The 18485-nt window shown below is 36.5% G+C and overlaps 1 protein-coding gene across 7 annotated transcripts in view; it reads right to left on the reverse strand.

The window, feature by feature from the left end:
• AHI1 (Abelson helper integration site 1) overlaps window positions 1-18485 on the reverse strand; it is a 215374-nt gene that overhangs the window by 69772 nt on the left and 127117 nt on the right. For all 7 annotated transcript variants that reach the window (XR_004628144.1, XR_004628145.1, XM_034669175.1 and 4 more), the window contains one exon: window positions 16480-16535. Coding sequence is in view for 5 of the 7 variants with exons in the window: in XM_034669175.1 (XP_034525066.1) it covers window positions 16480-16535 (56 nt within the window). In the remaining 2 variants the exon portion in view is untranslated. The remainder of the gene's footprint in view (window positions 1-16479; window positions 16536-18485) is intronic.

Consider the following 18485-nt stretch of genomic DNA (forward strand, 5'->3'; position numbering starts at 1 on the left):
AAAAAATGTTCAAAATCATTAGCCATCAGGGAAATTCAAATCAAAACCACACTAAGATACCATCTTATGCCCTAGTTAGAATGGCAAAAATAGACAAGGCAAGGAACAACAATTGCTGTAGAGGATGTGGAGAAAGGGGATCCCTCCTACATTGTTGGTGGGAATGCAAGTTGGTACAGCCACTCTGGAAAACAGTGTGGAGGTCCCTTAAAAAGTTAAAAATTGAACTACCCTATGACCCAGCCATTGCACTACTGGGTGTTTACCCCAAAGATACAGACGTAGTAAAGAGAAGGGCCATATGCACCCCAATGTTCATAGCTGCATTGTCCACAATAGCCAAATCATGGAAGGAGCCGAGATGCCCTTCAACAGATGACTGGATTAAGAAGCTGTGGTCCATATATACAATGGAATATTACTCAGCTATCAGAAAGAACGAATTCTCAACATTTGCTGCAACATGGACGGCACTGGAGGAGATAATGCTAAGTGAAATAAGTCAAGCAGAGAAAGACAATTATATGGTTTCTCTCATCTATGGAACATAAGAACTAGGAAGATCGGTAGGAGAAGAAAGGGATAAAGAAAGGGGGGGTAATCAGAAGGGGGAATGAAGCATGAGAGACTATGGACTCTGAGAAACAAACTGAGGGCTTCAGAGGGGAGGGGGTGGGGGAATGGGATAGGCTGGTGATGGATAGTAAGGAGGGCATGTATTGCATGGTGCACTGGGTGTCATACGCAACTAATGAATCATCAAACTTTACATCAAAAAAATAAAAATTAAAATTAAAAATTAAAAAAAAATGTTGTGCTTCAAAGGACACGGTCCAAAAAGAAAAAAGACGGGGTGCCTGGGTGGCTCAGTCATTAAGCACCTGCCTTTGGCTCAGGGCGTGATCCCGGCATTCTGGGATCGAGCCCCGCATCAGGCTTCTCCACTGGGAGTCTGCTTCTTCCTCTCCCACTCCCCCTGCTTGTGTTCCCTCTCTCGCTGGCTATCTCTCTCTCTGTCAAATAAATAAATAAAATCTTAAAAAAAAAAAAGAAAAAAAGAAAAAATTTTTAAAAAAATGTTGTGCTTCAAAGGACATGGTTAAAAAAGAGAAAAGACAACCTACAGAATGGGAGAAATATCTGCAAATTATATATTTGATAAGAGACTTGTATTCAGAGTATACAAAAACTCTTATAAGGCAATAAAAAGATAAACCCAATTAGATATAAGTAATACAAATATATTTACATCATATGTTTATATAATTTATATACTTATGTAGTTGATGTATATATAATATGTATACATTTATACATCATATGCCTGGCACATGGTAAGTACACATGTTAGGTGTAACTATTATTATTTAACTCCTAAAGTTCTTTGAGTTATTATAGAGAGATTCTGTAATAAAATATTTCTGTAGGATGCCCATAGTTATAAATGTGGTCCTATTTTCCAAATTAAATATAGATTTGCTAACTACAACTTGATTTCTAAAACAACAACTCATTTCTGCATTTGGCATAATAAGCTCTCAATCCAATGTATATATACATATATAACATATTCATTCAAAATATATCTAACGTACAGTAAAATATAATTAAAATTTGCCCAATTAGGAAATAGACAAAGGATTTGAATAGATTTTCTAAAGACGACACACTAACAGCAATTCAAAAGATGCTCTGTCCTTAGTCACTAAGGAAATACAAATCAAAATCACAAGATACTACTTCCCACCCACTAGGATGGCTACAATAAAAAGGACAAAAACAAGTGTTAGTGAGGACATGGAGAAATTTAAATCCTCATACATGGCTGGTGGGATTGTAAAATGGTTTAGCCACCTTGGAGAATATCTGGGCAGTTCCTCAAAATGTTAAACAGAGAGTTACCATATGACGCAGCAATTCCACTACTAAATTTATACCCAAGAGAACTGAAAACATGTCTACACAAAGACCTATACTCAGATGTTTACACAGTATTACTCATAATAGCTAAAAATGGAAGCAACCCAAATGCTCATCAATTGATTAATGGATAAGATGAGGTATATCCATGTAATAAACTATCATTCGGCCATAAAAGGAATGAAATTCTAGTGCATGCTACAACATGGATCAAATTTGAAATCCTTATGCTAAGTGAAAGAAGCCATATACAAAAGGTCACATATGATATGACTGCATTTATATAAAATGTCAAGAATAGGCAAATCCATAGAGATAGAAATTAGATTAGTATTTGCCAGGGGCTAGAGAGAGAAAGCAATGGTGGGGGTGATTACTAATGAGTATGGGATTTCTTTTTTGGAATATCAAATACATTTTAAAATCAGAGAGTGGTGATGGTTGTAAAACTGTGAATATGCTAAACCCCTGAACTACAGATTTTAACAGGGTAAATTTTTTAAAAATTTATTTGGAAAGAGAATAAGTGAGAGAGATAGAGAAGGAGCAGGGGGAGGGTCAAAGAGAGAGGGAGAAGCAGACTGCCTATCTAGCTGGGAGCCTGAAGACGATGAGGGGCTCGATCCTGGGACCCCAGGATCATAAACTGAGCTGAAGGTAGATGCGCTTAACTGACTGAACCACCCAGGTGCCCCTAACAGGGTAAATTTTATGCTATGTGAAATAAATCCAAATAAAACTGTGATTAAAAAAAAAAGTATCACAGAAACTATGGTTATGGGAAGTAAAATTAGTTACAATGAATAAAACAACAAATTCAAGCAAAAATACAAACGAGACCACAGTTCTTCACAACAGAGCAGAAAGCCCTGATTCTGGCTATGGAAATGGACAAGAGAGGTCCAAACCCCTTAGTTTACAGACATCCAGTCTGTGGAAATATAATGGAAGAGAAAGAAATACACATAGGACATAAAACAGGGAGCTAAGCTGGATATGTATATTACATCAAGGTTTTGCTTGTAAGAACTAAGCAGCTGGTAGCACCAGTGACAGAAAATTACAGTGGAAAGGCCCAATGAAAGTCATGGGAAGACAGGAATTTTATTGAGCTGTACTCCTTTTTAGGTTCTCTGGGTTAACAATTAATTGTTAACAGCCTAAGTACTTCTTATAAAGATTTTTCTAGTAGAATGAAGAAAGGAAAGAATAAGATCAAAAACATCAATTGAGGAGTCAAACTTAGGTATCAGCTGAAACTTATGTGTATACATTGAACTTTACAATAAGTCTCAAGGAAGAAGGGATGGAGCGCGATCACCTCATTCTTGGGTAGTAGTTACAATTACCTTCTCATTCCTTCACTCCAGTTCTTCAAACAGCTGTCTGTGGCATGTGGGTAGCATAGTTTGAAGTGCAGCAGGTGTTTGTAATTTCCTTTCTCAAGGTCACAGGTGACTCTGCCAGTGCACTCGATAAACCACAGCTTCTGGGCCCCTTTCTTCCCACCAAACCCCAAGATCCCCTTCTCACATCCAGATTACTCTCTGCTACTTATATGACTTTAACTCACCCACAGCTATTAAAATTGAATTATTTCCAGGAAATCTACTAAAACTCTATCCACTAGCCTCAAATCATATCTGATTAAAACTTCTTGGTGGGTAGATGGATATTTTCCAATTTTTTTTTTTTTAAATTGGCTTTCTTAGGTAACTTCCATATTAGATTCATTCAGAGGAAAGAGTCCTATGTGCCTAGTCCTTTCCTCAAATCCAGGCCTTCATGACCATTGTGGCTGTTATTTTGGTCAGCCTTTCCAGTAGTGCTCAGCTGCCCTTCATGACTACCTCGGCCCAACCCTGTTACAAGTTACAGTGATGACACAAAGATCAGCTGAAATAATATACAGTACCTAGCAGGACTCTTAAAACCATCAGTTATTTTCATAAGTGCTAACTGATGTTAACATTACCTGAACTGTTCCCAATTTCCACAGAATCTGCCTCGTGCCACTGAGTGACATTAGTATGTAATGGTTTATTCACATTAACTGACTCTGCTTTTAGGGAGTTAATATTTTTGGTTCACCTACCATAACTCATTAACATATTCAATTTAAATCCTAGAAGACACTTAAAGACCTTTAGTATCTCAGTTTCCTTACTGGCAAATGATTAATAATATTTTTATTTTCTAGAACTGTTATGACATTCGAATGAGATAACTTACATAAAACACTCTGCACAGTGCCTGGCAAACAGTCAGTGCCCAATAAATGATAGGTATAATTATTATCATTCAACTCCTAAAGTTCTTCAAGTTATCATAGAGGAATGGTGTTTTATAGTAAAATATTTCTGTAGAACACCCACATCTATGAATGTGACGTTTTCTAAACCAAATATAGATCTACTAACTCCAACTCCATTTCCCAAATAAAAAATCTATTTCTCAGTTTGGCAAATAAGCTCTGAATCCAGAAAGTGCCCTCAGAGAAGTCTGCTCATGTTGCCATAGGATATATAATGCCAGGCAGAGATATGGTGATATGAAAATTTTATGAAGTTTCATGAAAGACACAGAACAAGAAGTTTCATTTCCTCTAGGGATTTATCTCACTTAATCTTTACGCATCAAGCCAATCTGTGACCCAATTATGTGGTTATACCAGGAGGCGTCTGCGCTACTGAATGCTGTACTACTGTTTCTGCCAAAGGCTGATCTCTGGCGACCCTGGGATAATGCAGGAGAAAGAGCAGGATACATTCCAGAAGAGGATGTGTATATTTTATCAAGACAAAAGAAAGGATCTATGGAATATTAATAGTGGCAGATGTAAATGTCCATCTAGGCAGGAAAAACAGTTTGATGACTTGATTAAATTTCCCCCAAAGTGGAAAATAATATTCTGTTAGATGATGAGTGTTAAATTTTTTCTTTTCTAAATGATTGCGTCCTTCATTTTATGACATGATCAACTCAAGTTTTGGTTTCTGCTATGGACTACATTAACACTTCCTTAAGAATCAAATTTTATACTGATTGGAAGGAAAATTTCAAGTAATCACCAAATCTTATTTTAAAGGACATGCAAGTAAATGCTTTGCTGAAGTATATAATGCAATGTAACACTGAAATTGCTTTTGAATAATATCTCCCAAACGAAATGACTTACAAGTAAAAACTTAAATTGCCCACATGTAAAGAAATTGTTATTGTTTTGATTTTGTTCACTGTTCACTATTTTTCTAAGGTTTTCAACAAATATAATTAACAAGTGGCATTATAAAATATGTCAATGTTACAGAGTTTGGGAAAGAGCTATTATCATACATGAAAAAATTCAGAATTCAAAAAGAATTCTGGCAGGCTGAATAGTGAGTCAAAAATAAATTGATGAAATTCAACAGGGATAAATGAACAACTCTATACTTAGGGTTAAATAGTATTAAGCTAATATTGGAAAGATTACTGTGTGCTGGACACAGTAGTCAGTACTTGAAACAACAGAATAACACTAAATGAAGCGGGTGGTATTATTATTAACTCCATTCTAAAGATGAGGATACTGAGGCACAGATCTGTAAATAATGGGAAATATGTTTTGACAGCACATCTTTAAAGCTTCAAGGAGTGATGGCAGATCACAGTTCAGTATCAAACACAATATCCAGATTACAGAAACCAATAATAACCACTACATTTTTCACTACAATCTGAATATTAAGTCCAGTTCTGGATACCACTTTTCCCAAGAATGTGAACAAACTGGAATGGAATCCAAATAGATTAAGGTAAGTAGAAGAAAATAGACATACTTAACCTAAAAAAGAGAAGATCAAGATAAAATAGATGCTCCGAAGCATCTTAAGAGCTGCATTTACAGAAGAGGAACCTGATTTGGTCTCTGATGGTCCAGAAGTAGAGCAGAGCTAAGATACTCGTTACTTGCAGCAAAGTACAAAACTTGAGTAATTAATGAAAACACAATGTTTACAAGGTAGAACTAGTTTTTGTTTTCTAGGAAACAATGTATCCAGGAAACAGGATAAAGAGACTTCTTCATCAAGAGACTTGTTTTCTAGGAAATAAGTAAAAGACACTTTTTCTTCAGCAATTGGTGGCATATCATTCTCATATGCTGACGCTAAAGAACTACAAATACGTAGAGAGTAGAAATGTCTCAACACTTTTTATCACAATATCCCATTAATGTTCCCAACAAAGCATTAATAAATTAAATAATAATTTGATCAAATTCTTAGAGATTATGAGGATCAGCAATATAACAATAGCTCGCAATAATACGTGCAATGCCCTGTAGACTACTCAGACTGTAGTGCTGAACAAGATCACACACGATCCCTCTTTTAACAAACTGGTGGTTGCAGAGGGGAGGTGGGTAGGGAGACGGGCAAAACGGGTAAAGGGGGAGTAGGAGATATGGGCTTCCGGGGATGGAATGAATAAATCATGGGGAAAAAAAGCTACAACAAAGGGAATATAGTCAATGGTATTGTAATTACGTTTATAGTAACAGATGGTAGCTACACTTGCAGGGAGAACAGAATAACTACAGGGTTGTTGAATCATGATGTTGTACACCTGAAACTAATGTAACGTTGTGTGTCAAGTACACTTCAATTAAAAAAAAATAAAAAAAATAAAATAAAAATAAAATGCTAAATTGGAAAGACAGGTACTAAAACAAATAAGAAAAACCCAAACCCAAACCCAAAAAATAAAACATCAAACTCCTTCTCTTGATGGGTTATATTTAGTAGGAGAGATAAATTCCTTTATTTTTATATGCTTTTCTGCTATAAGGCCTCACATTCTGTAAAATTGTGAATTAAATATAACAGGGTTTCTGGAAAAAATCTAGTTGTTGCAGACTACTTAAAATCTACAGAGCTCTGTCATAGGGCCCTGACAGTAACAGTCCTAATCACCGTACTGACGCGGTGTTCAGTCTGTGCTGGCGTCTGCACCCGGCATTCCTGCCAGTCAATCCTGAGCCTCTGCAGCCTTACACCCTGGCATCCAGGAGACCTCCTCTGTAACGCAGGTCCTTAAACAGGTTTACTTTCAATAGAGACCAGTTTATCAAAATTAAAAATCCAATCCAGGTTTTAGACTTTCTCCAGCAAACCAGATAAGTTTTTGAAACTAGGAGAAATGTCTTAGCAGCTTCTTCACTTGTACTAGCAGTTACTGAAGTGACTAGTAGCCACTAGAAAAGACACTTTAGCTTTTAAAAAATTGCTCCGTCCTTCCATTTGATTGTGAGAAAGCCGGCCACTGATTGCTGTAACACTTACAACACGCAGAAAAGAATTCCTCTGCTTTCGTACTGACTCATTCATCTATTTATTAATGCACACAGGCTACCTGATGTCACAGAAACACAGACTGTACTTGACGACAGCAGGTACTACAAACAGGTCAGGGGGCTGCGTGAATGTTTTGGGCAGGGCATATCACCACTTCCCCTTTATGGCATTAAACAGAACTCCTGCCTCCTGGCTCCTGTCTTCGTAGTTTAAGTTTGTAAGGGAGCAGACACTTTTCTAGCACTTGCTCTTTTTTGCTGTGTGCAGGGAAAAAAATGACCAAAACAATTCCTCTGAAGCAAGGTCTTATGGGAACCATGTGTTCATACTTCTAGATACCTCATTGGCTTAATTAAGAAAGTACCACACCTAGAGTCTAAAATAAAATGATTTTAATTTCTTTGGTTTCCAAATGGTTTTGATGTATGTACTGTTTTACAATTTTTAGGGTCTTTTGAATTGTCCTTGAGTCATGGTTTTGATTAGCCTATTCCTCAAGTTCGACCAGTTTGTATAACTGAATGTGCCTATTCCTGGGTTAGGAAAAACAGTGAAAGAATCTGAAGTGGACAAAAAAAGACTAGAGGGTATTCTTTCAGTGGAACATGAGGCAGTCCGGCCAGAACCTCCCCAGTGCCCCCTGTACTACACATGCTCTCTAACCCGCCCGTTGGCTAACTTGCACACATACCTGAATGCCATATTGCTTGGCATCCTTTCACATGCACTGGGCTTGTGAAGGTGGAGAGATTTTGTCCTATAAGGAAGGGACTTTTTGATCTACTGAAGACAACTAAGCCGTGTCCACCTCTTAAGCAGCAGGAAATTTCCAATAACAATGATGATGATGGGCATTTGTTACGTAGGCACAAATGCCATGTGTATAAGGAAGTGTATTCTAACTGAATCCCGGGAAGGAGATGAATGAGAGAAATGAGTGAGAGCTCAAGGGATGATTATCAGAGATTTGCTTAGTTTTTCTGCTTTATTAGTTATTTTGGAACAATAAGGGCAACTGACAAAGATTCATACAACTTCAGACCCCAAAATGGACTTCTTCATCCTTCCTCATTTTACCAACTAGGTAAGTCAGTCCCTTGGCAAGGGACCTTGCCACAACTGCCCTACCCTATTCCTTCACCAAATGCTAAAATCCAGTCTGCATCTTTCTCCATTGCTGGATCTTTTCTTACATTGCTGGATCTTTTCTTCCATCTGAGAAATATTTATTTTGAATGTAATACTACTGCATAAATGCCCAAATTGAATTTTTCCCTTTTGAAGAACATGGAAAAACATTTATTTTGCACTCTATATAGGTTCCTCTTGTGGCAGCCCTTTTGGCTAAATGCTACTTTCTTTTGTGAAATAAGTCAGCAATATATACACAAAGCTGAGTTAATCTGTATTCTATCTTCCATCGTCTTCTTGTGACAGGCTTCCTGATTTCTTCTGGTTCATCGTACCTCCTAGTATGACCATCTAGCTTCCTTTCTAGGACACAGTTCCCGTTCTCCCGGAAGTTCCTACCTATGCTAGAACAAAAAGTCCCTCCGCTTCTATACTCCCCAGGCTTCCAAGATCCTCCACTATTCCCGATCTCTTATGACATTCTTCTGTCTTTATCTGTCTTCTGTGAAGGTTTTCTTCTTCCAGCCTTTTGAATATGGACATCCCTCCGGTCCAGCCTGGCTCTTTGCTCTCATTTATTTCTATAGTTTCAGCATATTTTCACTCACTCAACTAAGCAGTATATAATGACAGTCTACCACTAATGGTAAGACAGACATCGTCCCTACTTTCATGGAACTTATATCCTATTGAGGAAGACAGGTGATAAACAAGAGGACAACTAAATAAAAAATTACAAATGGGGATAAATATTAAGAAGGAAAAAAACGAGGTACAATAATAAAGACTAAGAGGGGGAGTATCTACTTCAGATAGAGTGTTAAAGGAAAATCCTTTAAAAGTGACCTTTACTGGGATCTTAAGAAAAAGCCTGTTACGCAAAAAGCCTGTGTATATTCTGGCAGAGAGACCAAATGTCCACAGGCCTATGGGCGAGCAGGACTGAGTTTGGCTGTGTTTGAGGAACTCAGAGCAGAGAGTATCATAAGGCGACGCTGAAGAGGTAGGCAGAGACCAGATCATGCAAGGCCCTACAGGCTCTGGGTTTTATTCCAAACATAGGAGAAGTTATTGAAGAGTGTTAAGCAGGAGGATAAGCCATAATGACTCACATTTAAACAAAAGAACACTCTGGCTGTCAGGACTTCCGGAACTGATGAATAGGTGATCACACACTGAGGGTTGCCTAACACAGTCCCAGTTTAGGCCTGTTGTCCTGGTGTAACTAGACTTCCACATCAACTCCGTGTGAGTCAATACATGATAAATAAATACATACCAAAACAAACTTTAAAAAATGAACACAGTAAAGCAAAGAACATTGGTCAAGACACAGGCAGGTCACCGTGGCAAAGATTCCCTTGTTCCTGATGTCCCTGACCCACCTGGGATGCTGGGTTCTCCCTTTGATTCTTGACTTAGTTTTACTTCTCGGGCTTGGGATATGTTCTTTTCCTTAATCTCTGGCCATCTCTTGTGAAGAAATAATATTCAATATCTGGTATATAAAAATATATTGAATGGGGTGCAATGCATCTTAAGTCATTTATTCTTCACAACAATCCTTGAGGAAGGTATTATTATCCCCACTTACAGACATTGAAACTGAAGCACAAAGAGCAAAAGAAACTTGCCTAAAGTCATGTGGAACAAAAGTAACCGAACCAGGACGTGGAGCCAGGTAATGTGGTTCTGAACTCAAGTGTTCTTTGCCCTTCTTCTAATACTGTTTTGCGATGCGAGAGGCACAGATGTGTTTAGGGAACTGCAAGTAGCTCAGAGTATTGGGGAAAAGCTGGAAATAAGTTTAGAAAGGTAGTAGAAGGACGTCAAATGATATGCTAAAGAGCTCAGTTTTCAACTGGTAGGAGATGGGACACACCACAGGGTCTTCAATGTGTGACCATGTTGGCACTGTGGATAAACAGCTCTGTAGAGAATGGATCTGGGAGTTGAGTAGGAGCAGACTCATTTCTGATTCAGCTTACTGTAAAGACTGGATATGCGCCTTCCTCCTCCATGGGGCTTCTGCCTGTTGTAAAGAATCTGCCTGCTCCCTGCCCGTGACGATACACAGGCTTCCCACAACCAACGCCTGAGCCTTCTGACTCCCGCCTCTCCCTTCTGGACTTCCCAGCTGTAGAGTGTGGCTCTACCAAGCACAGCAAAGTTAGATCTTCACACTCATCTTCTCTTGTACTTGTTCGTGGCCTCTGGTTACTTGAAATTTAACATGTCTAAAACAGACTCCGTTATTCTCTAAAGACCATAAAGTCAAAAGAGAATTAGGGAAAAAAAGTCTAAGAAACACAGATATGTCAGTGGAGTATGCTAACAGGAAAAACCTACATAAAGCTTCATAATTTACAAGGTCCAGAGAAACAATGAATGTTTACATACTTAAGAAAAAGGTTATGTTATGGACAACTCACATGGATCTTGAAGGAAAACCTATTTTGCATTTGAATTTCAACAGGACTGCTCTGAATTGCTACTTTATTGATAAGTAAAAACAGATTCTTTTATGACAAGTTATAAAAGCTTATAGTTTATCGGTTCCCTCTCCACCCTGCAATTATCTACAGGAAGAGATTGGTCATAGATTCTATTTTATGAGTTTTATAGGGGAACATTCACCCCAGTTTACATACTATGAATTCCTGGAAAATTCTATATTGGAAAAAATAAAGTGCTTCCTTTGGATCAAAGACATTTCACCTGAACTCATGTATTTATCCATAAACAAACTGCCCCAAATATTATGTTAAATATTATGTGAAAGACACATTTTACGTAAACATATGTATAAAGCATACTACACTAGTGTGTAGTAATAGAAAACGTAGCAGTCTCGTGAACTTACAGTGGGCTAAACAATGATATGAACCTAACAATGAAGAAAACTTAAAATGTTGTAGAATAAGTACAGATGATCATATAATCCAGAATAAATTTTAATTTGTATGATTTGGACAAATACCTTTATGAATAAGTTTAAAGGGCAAGCAACCTCATGAACATCTCAGATATATTTTCAGACTGAAATACTGTAAAACATTAAAGTTTACTACTGATGAAAATTACAAGACAAAAATTTATCAGTCAGACCCTCAGAAAACCTAGGAATCTTGGGGTGTCTGGGTGGCTCAGTTGATTGAGAGTCTGCCTTCAGCTCAGGTCATGATCTCAGGGTCCTGGGATTGAGCCCTGCTTAGCAGGGAGCCCGCTTATCCCTCTCCTTCTACTGTTCCCCCTGCTTGTGCTCTCTTTCTCTCTCTGTCAAATAAATAAATAAAATTAAAAAAAAAAAAAAAGAAAGAAAACCTAGGAGTATAACTGCAGAATGACTTAATTAAAAGTTTGTTAAATTCAACCTAAAACAATGAAGAAAAATGAATCAATATTTAAATTTCCAATCAGCCTAGGATATTTTAACTCCTAATAACTAACGAAATATTTAGATGAATGGCAAAAGTATCCCATAAGTGTTATAATCTTAATGAGAGTCTGAATTTTGTTTCAACCTGCTGTGACAGGTGTGTAGGCTTCTGTGAAAATGCAAGCTGTAATTTTATAAACTGCCAGAAAATCCATTTGTTAAAAGAAAATCTGTTCTAATTAACGGGGGTTGTAGGATCACTCAGTAAAAGAAGAAGAAAGGAATAATACTAATGTTACAAGTTTGGAATGCAGGAGCTTTACAAAGATCAGAAATTGATTACAGGAGGCCATGCTGATGTTGTTTGAATTTTAACATATCAGTTTTCACTAGAAGAGACCTGAAAACAATTCTTCTCAAATCACTAAAAATTCTGTATATATTCAGTATGGCTTGCCATGTTTTAATTCCACCAGAAAATGTAAAAAGCTATGGGAACTGTTACGTATATAGCAGGTTATAGGCAGGTTTATAATAACCTAAATAAGAACAAACATGTAGAGAGACTTCCTTATGCTAGTTGCTATTTCTCTTTGATTTGCAAATGAGTCTTTCTTGTAAAGTAAATATGAGACTCAAGCCTGTGCTGACTTAACTATTAACTAACTTTTACACCTGCCTTTCAGGGTTCAGACAGTGACCTCTGATTAATCTGAGTCTGATATTATCCTTAACAGCAACTAGTTCTTAAAGTGGCATGATCTAATTATTTTCATATAATCTAGTATTATGATTGTCTAATGTCTTATTTGCTTTTCCTATAATAGTAAAGTGTTTGAGTGACTACCACTTAGGACAAAAACTCAGTGTCCTAAATACCATTCAGGACAAAAAGAAAGACATATTTCACCAACAAATCTGAACTAGGACATTGAGTATAAAGAAAATAAAAGAAAATCTACAACACATTAGTAGGTAAAACAGGCTACCAATGCAAAAGAACTGTTAGACTGACGTCCAACGTCTCCCGAAACACTAAATACCAGAAGGCAAAAGAGGACCAATTTCCACAATGTTCTGAGGGGAAAAGTTTATGTCCAAATAATTAAAAACTCTGGCAAACTGCCTTACTCAAAGACAACCGGGATATTTCAAAATATGTAGACTCAGATAATACACCTCTCACTTGATATTTTTTGAAAAAATAACTTGGGCGCCTGGGTGGCACAGTCAATTAAGCATCTGCCTTTGGCTCAGGTCATGATCCCAGCCCCAGCTTAGCAGGGAGACTGCTTCTCCCTCTCTCTCAGCTGTTCCGTCCCCCCTCCCCACCTTGTGCTCTCTGGCATGCTCTCTGTCAAATAAATAAATAATAAAGTGCTAAAAAATTAACTTGAAAATGTACTCTTAAATATGAACAAAATTAAGAGCTCAAAATACAAAAAAAAAAAAAATGAGTAGTGATTATAGCCAGTTAAGAAGGTTTGATTCTGTTTGATGGAGGAGGTCATGCCATGTGGGGATATTCTGTTTTATTTCTATAGAAGGCATCTCAAAAACACGTATGGTATTATTTATATCAGAAAGAAAAAAATACCAAACAAAAAAATTAAACCTCATGTAATAAAGGAAAAAAAGAAGGAAACAAGTTAAAAAGAGAGTGGGAGAGAACACAGAACAAAGACAGAGGCTAACCTGTATTTACTTAAAGAATACCGCATCACATTAAAATGCTACAGGACCAAACTATCCTCTGTAACCATATATTTACTGAAAAATTCATTCCCACTTGGAATCTCAAGAAACACAGCTTTCCCTGTTATAGAGGCTTAAGAAAGACTCATTTCCCTCCCCTGCTGAACAGCCGTAATTAGCATCTAGCACTCTCCTAGACCCAAGCCACTCGTGGGGGTACTTGCAAGAGGGAAGTGGGGGTGATAACGTGTAAAGAGGTAAGCTGAAGACTGATGGTTAGGAGCCAGGTTAGGAAGTCACTCAGAGACCTGGCCTCAGCCATTCTTGACCCTGGGTCCACTCCCTTCTTATCTTCTCAGGCCCCAGAAGTATCTCTCCTTTTTGGGCTAGTAGAGTACCACATTTGAACTTACAAATATCCTACTTTGTTACATTTTTAAACAGACCTTTTCATTTCTTTTATCTCTAAATATTTTCTTCTCTTAAACCCTTTAAGGAAAACAAGGGCACACACATAGGGAGGATGGAAATTAGGTAACATTTTATTTCTGTAAAAAATCAGATTTTTCCTGTCCTGGGAACCAGAAGACATTGGGTAATGAACAGGCTTGTAATTCTATTCAGCGGTTATGAAGAAAGGGCCAAGGTTAACTGTCAGCAAGCTGGGGGACTATATAGAAGTGAAGGGCAATAGAATATCTTTAGTTTGTAGTAAAGAGACAGAAGAATTCAGAAAAACATATCAAAAATGCAGCTTGGCTCAAGTGAGAACCTGGAAAACTAATGAGTGTTTGGGATGTGCCTGTATAAACCAAGTACATTAAAAACATGTGGACTCTAAAATCTTTAAAAAAAAAAAAAGGGGGGGGGCGCCTGGGTGGTACAGCGGTTAAGCGTCTGCCATCGGCTCAGGGCGTGATCCCGGCGTTATGGGATCGAGCCCCACATCAGGCTCCTCTGCTATGAGCCTGCTTCTTCCTCTCCCACTCCCCCTGCTTGTGTTCCTTCTCTCGCTGGCTGTCTCTATCTCTGTCAAATAAATAAAATCTTTTAAAAAAAAAAGTGGACTTTACAGATTGGAAATGTTATTAATATATTAGGAGCTATCATTTAACAATACAACTAGAAAAACATAAAAGATCAACAATACCTAAGCTCTATTGTATTAGATTTTGTTCCTGGTTCTTTGGAATCACTCTGAGATCATTAGAGCATTGCTGTAAACATTAATGCCATTATTTCTCATAATTGCAAGAGAAGTCAGTTCTATTATTTCCTCATTTAATTAACATGGAAACCTACAATCTTGTCTATAGGGTAAAACAAAAAAAAAATCTCTGGGGGACCCTGGGTGGTTGGTTAAGCATCTGATTCTTGATTTCAGCTCAGGTCTTGATCTCAGAATTACGAGTGGAGCCCACTTAAAAAAGAAATAGAACTCTGCCAGGTTATACTTTTCTGAGTTCTAGAATGTACAACTCCCCCCCCCCCCACCAACAAAACCAGAAATGTAAACACAGGTGCTGTAGGAATGCCTACAGAAATAAAATTAATTTCAAAAGTATGTAAAATAATCCAGTGAGTATCTTTTTCAAATCCATTAAGGGGTTCCAGTTCAAGATGGTGACATAGGAAGATCTTCAACTTACCTCCTCCCACAGACACACTGAGTCTGCAGCTACATATGGAACAATTTCCTCTTGAAAAATCTAAAGGCTGGCTGAATGCTGACTACACCTCAGGCAAACAAGAAGAAAAAACCACACAGAAGCATGTAGGAGAGCCTGAGGTACAACCTTGCCATAAACCCCCATTCCTGTGCAGTGACCCATAACCAGGAGAAAAGGTAAAACCTGGAGTTTCTCCCCAAAGAGCAAAGGGTTCAAGCCACACATCAGGCACCTCAACTTTTAAGACCTACACCTGAGAGAAAAGAAATTATTTTCCGTAATTGCTAGTCTTCCTTTTTTTTAAAATTAAAGAACACAATTTACATAATGTTATGACTACTATTGTAGCATACTTACTAAAGTATAATTATAATACACACTATAGCCAAGTATTTTTCATGATTATAAGGGTGTTATTTCCTCAAACACTAACTGCTCTTTTCCAGAGCCCCACATATTTAGTTATCAAACATGTTGACTCAATCATGTGAGTTTATTACAAATAGAAAAAGGAGTCAATCTGCCAGTGAGGAAAATATTATCAATAAAGTTCAAATATAGCTCAATATTGCCTTTATTTCCCTAAAATATATTACTAAATCTTTCTAACAGGAAATAATGAATTCTATGGACTATTTGAAAGACTTAATGTACAGAAAGGATAAGAGAAACAAGATTACGCTTGGTAAAGAGTAAAAATAATACATGCTAGCCTATATCGTCGTATGAATCTTTCAAGTGGGAACTGGCAACTGGTACATATTTCATTCAAATATTATATTCAGAGATTAAAAAGGAAATTTGTTTTCCTTCTATATTATCTTGTATAATTACTTTTAACATAGTAAATAGGTACAATTGTTAAATGCCTTGTTTTGTCTGGCAGTAATAGAAGAGGGATATAAGATTTCACTTCTATAATAAAGCATAGCAATCCATAAAAGAATGAAACACAATGGCCTTCTTTCATAAAATATTCACTTTAAATAATGATGCTAGTGCACAAAATAACACTCATTTTAAAAAGAGTGTAAATCAATTTGCATAAAGATTTATATTGCTTTATTCAAAGTATTAAGTATTTTTAAATTAAAATTATTCTATTTATAAAACATTAATATAAATAAGTACCTGTAAAAATGATACAGTATCTTATTCCTATATCTTGGCAAAAATTAGTATGTTTTCCACATTATGTAAGAAAACATGAGATTAATTTTCTGGAAGGGATATAACTTTTGGCAAAAGGGAGGTTACAAGCTTTTTCTACAATGGCATTTTGTGTCACTATAACCAGTATCAATTTGTAGCTTATCCGTTTTAACAATGCAGAAATAGACTGCCTTACCGTTGGTGCTGTATCTACATGATGGTTACAAGGCTTTCTTCCCATGCTGTTAATCCCTATGGAAAGAAAAGACGGTGAATATTTGCTTATTATACCTATCCATTTTATTTTGAAAACATTTAAGTCAGTAAGAGGTGACTCCTACAGTTTACAAAAAAAAAAGCCTCACCTGAATGGCAGGATCCTTTAAAGTCATATCATGAATTCTTTGGTCAGAAACAGTTGGAGAGTTTAGCTAACTAAGAGACCCAACTCAAAGTGAGCTGAGCTGCTAAACACCATTCAAGTGGTGTTTAGCAATAGTGCAAGATGTGTCCATATCTTGCTCTTGGCTCAAAAATTATACCATTATCTCCACTCTGCTGCATTTCTTCCATTAAAGTTTTATTTCTGACTTGAGGTCATCAAGTTTTCATAAAGGAATATCACAAAGGCTATAAAAGGAATCACTTCCTTATTTTCTCAAAAAGAATAAATAAATCTACTTGAATTTCTCTTTGATCATTTGACTTCCTACCATGCCATATTCTATTTATTCAATCACCATGGAGTGTCTGGAAAAAAAAGTTGCTCTGATTCTCTCCTTTAAAATAATATTGACTGCTAAACTTCAGAAAAATCCTTTTATCATGCGTGGATTCATTTTTTTGTTCCCAATATCCTCTACTGCATTTCTTTGTAATAAACAGCTTTTGAGGCTATAACAATATTGCATCTCATCTGTAAAGATACTGGTTCAAAGTCTAGCTCAAGTTAAAAACGAACAGAGATGTGGGTCTCATTTACTTTATGGTCTTTGTTCATCAGCAAACCAATATGTGAGTTAGGATATTAGAACAGTTTGCTCAAAAAATGGTACAGGCTGTTAGAAGTGAGAACTGCAATGTATTGTTAGCAATTAGCACAATTTCTAGTTGAAACAAACACTAGCTCCCTCATTTACAGGCATTTAAAACTCATTTTTCTTCAAGTATGATAAGGGATTAAGTGAAAGCATCACAAAAACACTTTTTATCACTGTGCAAGAGTATATTAAAAATGAACAAACATGATTTAAAAAAAACCATGGTTTTTCTTTCATTTAAAAAATTCTCTCAACATCTATAACTAGCCAGTGAAGTATAAATACTACCTATTCAATCAAGTAATATTTACTGAGTGGCTACTTGGCATCAGTGATAAAAGATAAATTATAAAGGATAAATTGTAATTTCTGACCTCAAGACTTGAGTAAAACAGAGATGTCTTTTTTTTTTTTGGAAAAAAATACAACAGAGCAAATTAACAGTTTTGTCTTAAGAATAAATAAAATCTTTAAAGTGATTTTTATGGAAAGACACATTTTTTTTTCATAGAGTAACACGGCCTTGAATTTAAAAATTCTAAAAAATCCAAGGAAACATATTAGAAAATGTTCAGATAATGCTGATCCTTACTGTGAGAGTTTAGTAATACTGAGGTCTACAGAACAAATGGTGAAATCCCCACTTCCCTAGCACCCACACTCCCACAGCCGTCTTTGGCCGCATCCACTGAGAAGTCTGGCATACCCCGGCTTTTAAATGAGAGTGGTCACACCACGAGACTCAGGAATTAGCAACATTTGACACGTGTGTTCTCACTACTGTAATCTGTTATAAAACTGACCTAGACTGATTACTAATTTTAAAATTCATATCCAATTAGAAAGTAACTTCAAAATGTTGAAAATAAAAAAAACTGAAAAAAACCCCCCAAAATCTAAATAACCTCAGCTTATACAATTACAAAGAAAAAAACTACATATTTTACAGTCTCAATTTCAGGATAAGAAGGTGATAAAAACTAAAATTTTGAAAAGTGGATTACCCAAAGACAAAATCTTAGTTTTAAATTTAGATTGCCTGTTGAAATAATACCATTTGGAAATACAATCAAACATGTTTGTTCAAGCTTTCGGTAAAGAATATACAGAAAAAAATAAGCTTAAGAAAAAATGTCCCCAAACAACTATTTTCAGTAAGTTT

The sequence above is a fragment of the Ailuropoda melanoleuca genome, chromosome 10 (assembly GCF_002007445.2).
Source record: "Ailuropoda melanoleuca isolate Jingjing chromosome 10, ASM200744v2, whole genome shotgun sequence".
In the NCBI taxonomy this organism is placed as follows: Eukaryota; Metazoa; Chordata; class Mammalia; order Carnivora; family Ursidae; genus Ailuropoda; species Ailuropoda melanoleuca.